We start from the raw sequence: 12,144 nt of genomic DNA on the forward strand, positions 1-12,144 counted from the left end.
TTTTCCTCACGACCAATGTCAGGCTAACCGGTCTATAATTCCCGGTTTTCACTCTTCCTCCTTTTTTAAAAAGTGGTGTTACGTTAGCTATCCTCCAATCCACTGGAGCTCTTCCAGAGTCTATAGAATGCTGGAAAATGATCACTAATGTGCCCACTATTTCTAGGGCCACTGCTCGAGTACTCTGCGATGCAGCGCATCAGGGCCTGGAGACCCATCAGGTTTTAATCCTAGCAATTCCCCCGATACAATTTCCTGACTAACAAGGATTTCTTTCAGTTCCTCCTTCATGCTAAATTTAAGTTTATTTGTGTCACAAGTAGGCTTACATTAACACTGCAATGAAGTTATTGTGAAAATCCCAGAGTTGCCACACTCCGGCACCTGTTCGGGTACACTGAGGGAGAATTTAGCACAGCCAATGCACCTAACCAGCACGTCTTTTGGACTGTGGGAGAAAACTGGAGCATCCGGAGGAAACCCATGCAGACAGGGGGAGAACATGCAGACTGCACACAGACAGTGACCCAAACCGGGAATCGAACCCGGGTCCCTGGCGCTGTGAGGCAGCAGTGCTAACTACAGTGCCACCACGTCGCCCCTCACCGTGGTAGACCCTCTGTCCCCTAGTATTTCTAGAAGGCTATTTGCGTCCTCCTTAATGAAGACAGATCCAAAGTATTTGTTCAGTTGGTCTGCCATCTCTTTGATGCCCATTATGAATTCACCTGACTCTAACTGTAAGGGACCTAACATTTGTTTTCACCAGTCTTTTTCTCTTCACATACCTAGAGAAGCTTTTAGAAACATAGAAACATAGAAAAACTACAGCACAAACAGGCTCTTCGGCCCACAAGTTGTGCCGAACACATCCCTACCTTCTAGACCTCCCTATAACCCTCCATCCTATTAAGCTCCATGTACTCATCCAGGAGTCTCTTAAAAGACCCTATTGAGTTTGCCTCCACCACCACTGACGGCAGCCGATTCCACTCACCCACCACCCTGTGTGTGAAAAACTTCCCCCTAACATCTCCCTTGTACCTACCCCCCAGCACCTTAAACCTGTGTCCTCTCGTAGCAGACATTTCCACCCTGGGAAAAAGCCTCTGAGAGTCCACCCAATCTATGCCTCTCAACATCTTATACACCTCTATTAGGTCTCCTCTCATCCTTCATCTCTCCAAGGAGAAAAGAGCGAGCTCCCTCAGCCTATCCTCATAAGGCATGCCACTCAATCCAGGCAACATCCTTGTAAATCTCCTCTGCACCCTTTCAATCTTTTCCACATCCTTCCTATAGTGAGGCGACCAGAACTGAGCACAGTACTCCAAGTGGGGTCTAACGAGGGTCTTATATAGCTGCATCATTATCCCCGGACTCCTAAACTCAATCCCTCGATTGATAAAGGCCAGCACACCATACGCCTTCTTAACCACCTCCTCCACCTGCGGGGCCGATTTCAGAGTCCTATGGACCCGGACCCCAAGGTCCTTCTGATTCTCTACCGTACTAAGAGTCTTTCCCTTTATATTGTATTCCTTCATCCCATTTGCCCTACTAAAATGGACCACGACGCATTTATCTGGGTTGAAGTCCATCTGCCACTTCTCTGCCCAGTCAGTTTTGTAGCCAGTTTTTATGTTTTCTGCAAGCCTACTCTCGTATTCTATTTTCCCCTTCTGAATTAAACCCTTTATCCTCCTCTGCTGGATCTTAAATTTCTCCCAGTCCTCAGGTTTGCTGCTTTTTCGGGCCAATTTTACATGCTTCTTCTTTGGTTTCAACACTATTGCTGATTCCCCCCATTAGCCATGGACGAGCCACCTTCCTTGTTTTACCCTTACGCCAGAGAGGAGTGAACAGTTGTTGAAGTTCATCCATGTGTTCTTTAACTGTCTGCCATTACCTATCCACTATCAACCCTTCAGGTATTCTTTGCCAGTTTGTCCGAGAGACTCTTCTTTGGATCTGTTCCAAAACATACTGGACTCAAAATGTTAACTATGTTCCTCTCTACACGGATGCTTCTTTTATTTTATATTAGCATCACAAATAGCATCACATTAACACTGCAATGAAGTTACTGTGAAAATCCCCTCGTCGCCTGTTCGGGTACACAGAGAGAATTTAGCATGGCCAATGTACCTAACCAGCACGTCTTTCGCACTGTGGGGGGAAACCAGAGCACCCGAAGGAAACCCACGCAAACACGGGGAGAACGTGCAAACTCCACACAGAGTGACCCAAGCCGGGAATCAAACCTGGGTCCCTGGCACTGTGAGGCAGCAGCGCTAACCACTTTGCCACCGTGCCCCCGGGAATCGAACCCAGGTCCCTGGCGCTGTGAGGCAGCAGTGCTAACCACTGTGCCACCGTGCCCCTGGGAATCGAACCCGGGTCCCTGGCACTGTGAGGCAGCAGTGCTAACCACTGTGCCTGTGATACCGGACCTGCTGAGCATTTCCAGCATTTTCTGCTTTTATATCAATCTTAACAGACTGGAAAGTTGGCAATTAAGTGAGGACTGCATTACAGTGTGTCAAATATAAAATAGTATAGTTAAAGCAACACGACAATATTACCTCAAAGTAAATGGAACAAAATACAGACAAAATCATTGGGGAAGTTCAAAATATAGTTGGGAGTTTAACAGACTCAGAAGGTTATGGGGTGAAATCCCACTCCAGAGACTTCAGCACGAAGATCGCGGCTCACACTCCAGTGCAGCACTGAGAGAATGTGGTGTCCGTGATGCTATCATTCAAATGAAATGTCTACAGAGGCCTCACCTGCTATTAGGTGTATGTAAAATGCCCAAGGCACTATTTTGAAGAGAAATAGGAAGTTATTTCTTGTGTGCTGGCCTATATTTATCCTTTAAAAATTAACAACACAAAAGCAAACAGATAATTGGCAAGATGGCACAGTGGTTAACACTGCTGCCTCACAGTGCCAGGGACCCTGGTTCGATTCTGGCCTCGGGTGACTGTCTGCATGAAGTTTGCACATTCTCCCCGTATCTGCATGGGTTTCCTCCCACAGTCCAAAGATGTGCAGGTTGGGTGGGTTGGCCATACTAAATTGCTCCTATGTGTCACAAGATGGAGGTTTGGGGAATTAGTGAAGTAAATGCGTGGGGTTATGGGGATAGGGTGGGGGAGCGGGCCTGTGCGTAGATGCTCTGTCAGAGAGTCGGTGTAGACTCGATGGGCATCTGGTCATTGCTACTTGTGGGAGCCTGCTGTGCATAAGTACGCTGCTGCTTTTCTTACATTCCAGTAAGAAGTCTCAACACCAGGTTAAAGTCCAACAGATTTATTTGGTAGCACAAGCTTTCGGAGTGTCACTCCTTCTTCAGGTGAGTGAGGAGTTGTGTTCACAAACAGGGCATATATAGACACAAACTCAATTTACAAGATAATGGTTGGAATGAGCGTCTTTACAGGTAATCAAGTCTTAAAGGTACATTCCAACAGGGACAATACTTCAAAAATGCATAATTGGCTGTAAAATGCTTTGGAATATGCTGAGGTCATGGAAGGTACTGTTATAAATGCAAGTCTTTCTGCTTTCAGAGTTAAGGTACGAATGCAATAAGCTTCAATAAATCAGTCAGTGTGTTTTCACGTCCCAACTTTTACAAAGCTGTACGAAGCTGCTAGAAGCTCGGAATAATCATTGTCACTGATCCAACCATCGGGGTATGCAAAATTCCAGTTGGAAGCTTCCCAGAGTAGCATGCCCAAAAACAGTAGCTCACCCCATGAGGAAATGACACAATACAAACTGCTAGGATGCCTGTAAATAGTCCTCAAATAACTCTCTCCATGAAATTGGGACCCTTGTCAAATGTTCATGAACCTTTATATGGTATGTATCGTTTAAAATGTTCATGAACCTTTATATGGTATGTATCGTTTAAAATGTTTGAGCATGTTTCACTTAATTTTAAGTAGTATTGTAAATCTGCATGAACACAGAATATGTATTCATATAGCGCCTTTCATAACTCGGGATGACCCGAAGCGCTCAAGAAGCAATCACTGTATAGACTCTGGTAAATACTGACTTTGAGACCAATTCTTCAATCAGCCTCTCAATATCATCAGGGTTTAGCTAACGTCAATATCTGATCACCCAAGGAAGGACTTGCATTTATATAGATCCTTTCACGATGACCTCAGGACATCCCAAAGTGCTTCACAGCCAATGAAGTACCATTGAAATATAGTCACTTGTTACAATGTCCGAAATTCAGCAGCCAATCCGCACACAGGCTCCCAAAAACAACAATGTGGTAAAGACTAGATATTTTAGTGACCTTGACTCAGGAATAAATATGGGGCACGGAAGTCTACATTGCAAAATACTTTTCTTATAATTATATTTTATAATACATGGTAGAATAATTATTTGGTAATGTTAAGAGCGAATGCCAATGTACTCACCAGGGTGTGAGAACATTTCCTTCAGCTTACACTTTCTGAACTATGACAACAATCTTAGTTATTGAGTCAGAGGAATGAGAGATAATTGGAGGTCAGTTACTTCCCAACCAAGCAGATACCTGAACTGATAGAATCCCAAGAGCAAGTCAAATTACTCTCAATCACACAATGGTACATTGGACAAATAGGGAAAGAAGCATAACAAATTCTCAAAAAAATATTGACTCGCATGTGAAGACGCTAAGCCAAATATATTCATATTTTAAAATATCTTTATTAAAATCTTCCTAGCATTTACCTTTGTTCTTGGGGAAGAAAGAATTTCAGTCCAGGAAAGCCCATGTGGCCATTGTTTTTTTTAAGACACAGAATGACCTCAACTGAGGGATTTGAACAATATAAAAAGACACTGGCTTGGAATTTTGGGTAGTAAGAATGGGACGAGGCGTCACTCTTGCTATTGTTATTGTATAATGCTGACAACAGCTTTTGGCATTCACACATGCAGAGTGAAATGTGAAAATCCAAAGTTGCTGTCAATAGCCTACTCCTCACAGGGTGTGCGGTCGCAGTCTTCATGGATAGAACATTTGGAAATCAGTGGCTCATTGTTGAATCTCAGATATTGACCCATTATGCTCGCTGTAAAAACCGGTGAAATTTTTAAGGCTCATTCAACTGGCTGAACATTTAAAGAGCAAAGCAACTTGTAATTACTGAACAACCTCTCAGGCCTTGCGATACTGATTTTTACAAGCTGGAGACTCAGAATATTTAAAAATTAATTTAATTTTAAAAACATTTTTGGTCTATTAGTTTTTCTCGTGTTATGCCCAAATCTTTATTTTTCCCTCTGTATATGATTTAAATGTGGTTGACATTTCCTGCACTTTACATTCTGCTTTGCTATTGGTGAGAATGTTTCAATCTGCCCGCTGCCAGCTCTGGTTTCTGGACGGCACAGCTCCACCGTATGCTACTTGGAAAAGAGGAAACCTCTGCTTTGAGGTGTGCTCAGCCTCTGTGGGCCGCTTACTTGAAGACAGCAATGCACATCATCCCTTGGTTGCTGATTGCATAATTCAGGCCATTATCCCTCCCAAGCATGCTGTCTGCCCTCAGGATTAAAACCACACCTAAAGCTTCTGGTGTCACATTGTTCCATTCAATATACTCTAGGGCTCCCAGTATTGAAATCATTTCAATTTGGCTTCCACTAAAAGCAATGCTAGAACACTAACATGGCATCTGTTGTGGGCAGAACCTGGTTTATTCAAATAAAGTTGTGTGTTTTTTTCCCCTATTTGGATCCTCTGTTGACAGTCCGCACAAAGGTCCTGCATCTTTTCACGGTAGCAAAAGTTTCAAGAAATTCCACGAAGCCGAAATCCTGCTTTGAAATTAGGACAGGATTTTTGAGAAACTTTTTAAACAGGATAAGCACAGTATGTAGTTTCGCAACACCAGGTTAAAGTCCAATAGGTTTATTTGGTAGCACGAGCTTTCGGAGCATTGCCCTTTCATCAGGTGAGTCAAGGAGCGGTGCTCCGAAAGCTCGTGCTACCAAATAAACCTGTTGGACTTTAACCTGGTTTCATGAGACTACTTACTGTGCCCACCCCAGTCCAACGCCGGCATCTCCACATCATGGCTACCACCGAAACAGGATAAGCTGTAGGGATTCTATGATAAAATCTGGAGACTGCAGATGCCAGCAGAAGTTATAACAATTTGCACGACTTTTGCAAATATTCATTAAATGCACACCTGTTAAATAAAACTATTTTTATCCCACTTGTTATATTTCTTCTGACTAACTATTTATAAAATTTAATTCATATAATTCTAAACCATTCAATTAATATAAATCAGCAGGGTATCACAATTGTGCAGTCCTATGCCTAAATTTTAAACCATCGCATATGAGGTGAGGGTGAGGCATGGTGGTAATGTCATTGGACTCATAATCCAGAGGCCCAGGACCAGGCTAATGCTCGAGGGACACGGGTTCAAATCCCCCCATGGCAGTTGGTAGAATTTAAATTCAATTAATAAATCTGGAATAGCCTCAGTAGTGGTGACCATTGCGAACATCCTGCAGTATGTAAAAACTCAGCTGATTCACTAATGCCCTTTAGGGAAGGAAATGTATCTGCCATCGTTACCTGGCCTATATGGGACTCCTGACCAGAAGCAACTTAGGTCAAAGGGCAACTATAGGGATGGGCAACAAATGCTGGCCTTGCCAGTTGCAAAGAATAATAAAGACCACATCTTAGTCAAACATAAATAGACATGTGCTGTAAATATGCAGTGTGCATTTTCTGAAAGTAATCAGAATTCAGAATAGTTAATTAAGAATGGATGAAAAACATTGATAATTTGATTAAGAATGGAAATCTCACAAAGAAAGAAAGCTGTAAGAAAAGATCTGGAGTAGATTGTTAACCAAGCCAATCTCGTCATTGGGTAATCACATAAAATGATGAAAGAGTATTTTCTTTCACTCGTATTAACTCTAAAATCAACCCTGTTCAATCAGGCTAAAATCGCCCATTTTAACTGTACAAAGATACACAGAACTGTTGCCCCACCGTTCCAAGGACCTGGGTTCGATTCCCAGCTTGGGTCACTGTCTGTGTGGAGTTTGCACGTTCTCCCTGTGTCTGTGTGGGTTTCCTCCGGGTGCTCCGGTTTCCTCCCACAGTCCAAAGATGTGCGGTTTAGGTGCATTGGCCATGCTAAATTGCCCCTTAGTGTCCCGGGATGCGTAGGTGAGCGGGATTAGCGGGGTAAACATGTGGGGTTACAGGGGATAGAGCCTGGGTGGGATTGTTGTCTGTGCAGACTCGATGGGCCGAATGGCCTCCTTCTGCATTGTAGGGATTCTATGGTTTCTATGATTCCTAGAAAGAGAAAATGTTTTGGATTTCTTCCAACTTCAAGCAGTCCTTAATCTTTTAACATACTGGGCAGTTGTGATTAAAAACCAGAAAGAATTGGCACGAAAGGGGTGACTTTTGTTTCACTGCCTGCATGGTAATCTGGCAAAACAGACAGCGCACCAATTTTAGAATCCACCTGATTTTAATTTCACTGTGGAAAGAAGATGGATTTCAGAACGGATGATGATTCACTGTGGCAGGTTAACGCCCAAACAATCAAGGTGAAAATTATCCCTGTAGCGTTCAAGTTGTAGCCCAAGCACACAGTTTACTTTCGAGTTTGCAAGGTTATCAGTCAATCGCAGATCATAAAGTTGCTTGCTTACAGACAATATGACACAAAAGACCAAACAGAAGCTGCTCCCTTTCATATCATCAATTCCAACACAAAGAGAAACCATCACATTTTTAACTGATGAAAATTTCCCACACCACTATTTTCCAGCGTGCAGAAATCTGTAATTTCTCACCAATTCTAGATATTTTCTGCATTAACATAGACAGCAATGTCTGGAAATACTCTGTATATCAATCAGATTGGAGTCACTGCATATATCCAAAATTACTTTGTCAGTTGATAAAAATGCTTAAGAAATTTACTTTTGTTTAGTTAAGAAACGGGCAGTTTAAACAGGGCGGCACGGTGGCACAGTGGCGAGCACTGCTGCCTCACAGCGCCAGGAACCCAGGTTCAATTACTGGCTTGGGTCACCGTTTGTGTGGAGTCTGCATGTTCTCCCCCGTGTCTGCGTGGGTTTCCTCTGGGTGCTCCTGTTTCCCCCCTCAGTCCAAAAGATGTGCTGGTTAGGCGCATCGGCAATGCTAAATCCTTCCTCAGTGTACCCGGACAGGCGCTGGAGCGTGGTGACTCGGGGATATTTACAGTAACTTCATTGCAGTGTTAATGCATGCCAACTTGTGACACTAATAAATAAACTTCAAAACTTTAAACTTAAGAAACTGACAAACTGTTATTGAAAGATGGAGCAAAAAGCATTTTTAATTTTATGCTGCTCCCCGATCAGTATTGTACTCAAACATTCTCCTGGTTCACATCACTTCTCTACAGAAAGGCATTGGGAAATAAACTGAAATTCTCCAGCACACTTTGCTGCTGTTGAAGTTGTTTTTGTAACTCATGAGGTCAGCTGGTCACAGTGAACCCAAACACTATAAAGCATCAAATGACTTACAAGATATCCACATGTGACACTTCAATTACTGCTCACACACACACACACCTAAACAATACAAACATCAATCAGGTTAAGGTTAATCCACACCATTTCAATATTTCAGCTAAGATACGTAAAACGTACAAGACTGAAGTATTGAAATAAAAGTTTAAACGTATGGAATTTTACTTTGAAAGTCATTTATTCAGTATTATTCGGTATGTTGTATAGATATTTCTAAAGTTAATTTAATACAGCATACTGCTCAAACTACCATATAATGCAAGATTTGTTTGCATTGGAAGCACTTCCAATCCAAATTCTCTTAAACAAACTACACACAAATGCAGCATTTCATTTCCTTCTTAAACCAACAGAGTTCGGCAGGAACATTGGTGAGCATTACACAGTGTACACACAGTGTGTACATACAATGACAGTTGAGAGCTATAATTTCATCACGGGTTTTCTGAAACCAGGAAAAGAAACATTTCTGATCAGCAGAATCCAAAGATTCAGCCATTGTCTAGAGGACAACTCAGTCAAAAGAATAGTGCCCTTTTCACCCATCCAGGATATGTTCACAAGCGTGAATTGCTGATTTTAGCGTAAACCACTGAAAACTAAGAAAACGGTGATTGCGCAGTTTCAAATAAATAGTTGTTTTTGTAGTTCCAAACTTAATTACATTTCAAGATCCAATATAATGTCAACATACATCATCCAGATGTTGCTCATTTCAGCAGTTACATTGGTTTGTTACATTGCCCGTTTCAGTACTGCCCTAAAGAGCGAGAGTGTGTGCACCCAAAATGATTATTGGAGAAGTGAGGCATGTTGGGCGTCACCAACTATCTCCCCTTTTAAGAGACTTACCTAAACACAAAAACACAGGTCTTTTAACAAACCAACCTGAAGTGTATATAAATAAATTGCTCAAAATAAGAACAATTTTTCTAAGTATGACTGAACTCCCTACCAGAGGTATATGAACAATCAGGTGCAATCTCTCAGTCTGGGACTGGAATAACCTTACACAACCTGAAAAGAGTGGATCAGATGTGATGTCGCTCTTCCTGCCACAACCTTTACTTGGGGAGGAAAGTGAACAGACACTCTCACTAGAGAGAAGGTTAGGTTTTAATTCTACTCGGTACAGAAATCAGTCCAAATGCAAAAGTTTCAAAACTAAAAACCTCACTGCACATTTGGTATCCCTCCTGAATGTTGGTACTTGAATCCTGGGTCAACTATAAGCGCCACATCAAAGCTCTGGAACGTTTCCACTAAAGACAACCGAGATCTATCGTGACAATTTGATAGAAGGGCAAAAATCACAAAGAGCAAGGTCCTTCAACACACTGGGTTCAACAGCATGGACACCAGCCTCGATGGGCAAGCTATGATTCAGTACAGAATCTCCAAACAGAACAAACAACACCAAGATGGTCAGTACACAGCACAAGGTCATCCTAGAATAAAGCCCTGCATTGCAGACCACTGGGGAAAGCACCACAGCCGACCGATCCATGTGGAAGCAAACACTGAAACTTGGTTTGGCACATTTTGAGGACCATCCACACCAAACTCTCATTTTTTAAAAATTGTTCATGTGAATTGAGAAGATATGTTGCTCATCACTGATTTCCACCTAGATGGTGGTGAGCCACCTTCTTGACCTGCTGCACTTTATCTGGTCTTGGTATAGGCATAGCCACAGCACTGTTCAGAAGTGAGTTCCAGGATTTTGATCCAGTGACAGTGAAAGAACAACGATATGGTTCCAAGTCAGGTTGTGTGTGGCTTGGAAGGGAACTTGCTGCTGGTGGTGTTCCCATGAACTTTTTGCCCTTGTCCTTCTAGACGGCAAAGGTGTGGGTTTGGAAGATGCTGGTGAAGAAGCCTTGGTGAGTCACATCCATCATCCAGAGGTGGGCAGCACAGCTTACATAGTTGACACCCCCCCCCCCCCCCCCCCGTCCCCAAGTGCCAATGACAGCAATGTAAAGTGCCAGTTCCACAGACATCCATTTCAATGTCATTTCAGACTTTACAGTCTTGAGAGGATCCAAGGAAGATGATGAGTCACAGACAAATTGGGCATCCAAGATTGGAGTTTAGCCACTAATATCAATAATGGTGTGAACCCACGCAGCGAGGGAGAGACGACAGGACAGGGCAGATGGCATTGCAAAGCGATCTCCTTCAGCCAGCTCCATTCTTCCACTACCACAACCCCCCTGCTCCCCCAGAGTTGGTAAACTCAGATCACCAACCAACAATGCCCCCATCCCAAACAAACACAAACTTTTCCAGCAGGGTCTGATGGGCTGGGCCATCAGCAGCTCGGCCAAGGACCAGGGACACAGAGAGAAAGTGGGGGCACTTACTCCCCATCTCTTCCCTTCACCTTCTTCCGCCACACACTCTACTTCACCCTCACCCACTCCCCCTCCATCTCTCCCTCATCACCCTCAGCTCTCTCCTAAGTTTAAAGTTTATTTATTGGTGTCACAAGTAGGCTCACATTAACACTGCAATGAAGTTATTGTGAAATTCCTCTAGTCGCTACACTCCGGCGCCTGTTCGGGTACACTGAGAGAACTTAGCATGGTCGATGTACCTAACCAGCATGTCTTTCAGACTGTGGGAGGAAAGCCACTCAGACACGGGGAGGACGTGCAGACTCCACACAGACAGTGACCCAAGCCGGGAATGGAACCCGGCTCCCTGGCGCTGTGAGGCAGCAGCGCCACCCATTACCCACAACCAGTCCCTCCTCCCCCCACACCCTCTCAGCCACTCCACCTCCTCTGTCCCCCATTCCCCCCGCCCCGCCTACCTGCTGCTGGATCTTGCCGTCCTCGGTCACAATCCAGTGCGTGGTGCCCAGGGAGCTCCTTAGGGCGCTCAGGAGGACGGCCAGCAGGAGCCGGGAGTGACCCTGACCGCCGGCTTCGCCCTGGCCCCGCGCCGCCATCTTTACACCCCTCCCCCTGCCAACCGGCCGGAAGCACGTGACCGCGCCGGAAACGCCGCCATCATTGTGCGAGGCAGCGGCCCATCCCCAAACCGAGGCGCAGCAAATGCCAGCGCCATTGTGCCCCGCACAAACATGGCGGCACTCTGCCCAGCACAAACATGGCGCCTCTCCGCCCAGCACAAACATGGCGCTTCCCGCCCAGCACAAACATGGCGGCTCATTGCCCCTCACAATCTTGGTAACTGTGGTTCACTGATCCTCACAATAGCAACCATCACAATAATGGTCACCAGTTACTGAGGCTCACTCATCCTCTCAATAATACTCAGCGTTCAATGTGGCTGACCAACTGGCACAGTACTGGCTGCTGTGGCTTACTGCCCCTCTCAGTAAGTGGGTATGGCTGGGTGACCATCACACGAATCACCAAACAACAATAAACAGCTTTGACAAATGGTCGTCTGCACTCAAAACGTCAGCTCTTTTCTCTCCTTACAGATGCTGCCAAACTTGCTGAGATTTTCCAGCATTTGCTCTTTTGGTTTCAGATTCCAGCATCCGCAGTAATTTGCTTTTATCCAGTGTTTAAC

General features: G+C 44.3%; 1 protein-coding gene across 4 annotated transcripts in view; it reads right to left on the bottom strand.

Moving 5' to 3' along the window:
* ttc17 (tetratricopeptide repeat domain 17) overlaps positions 1–11,680 on the bottom strand; it is a 103,554-nt gene extending 91,874 nt beyond the window's left edge. Inside the window, exon 1 of one of the 4 annotated variants that reach the window (XM_078221060.1) lies at positions 11,414–11,680. In XM_078221060.1, the coding sequence (XP_078077186.1) occupies positions 11,414–11,551 (138 nt within the window). In that variant the 5' untranslated portion in view covers positions 11,552–11,680. The remainder of the gene's footprint in view (positions 1–11,413) is intronic. The other 3 variants (XM_078221057.1, XM_078221058.1, XM_078221059.1) reach the window with 3 other exon arrangements.
* Positions 11,681–12,144: the final 464 nt, after the last annotated feature.

This window comes from Mustelus asterias, chromosome 9, assembly GCF_964213995.1.
Source record: "Mustelus asterias chromosome 9, sMusAst1.hap1.1, whole genome shotgun sequence".
Taxonomy (NCBI): Eukaryota; Metazoa; Chordata; class Chondrichthyes; order Carcharhiniformes; family Triakidae; genus Mustelus; species Mustelus asterias.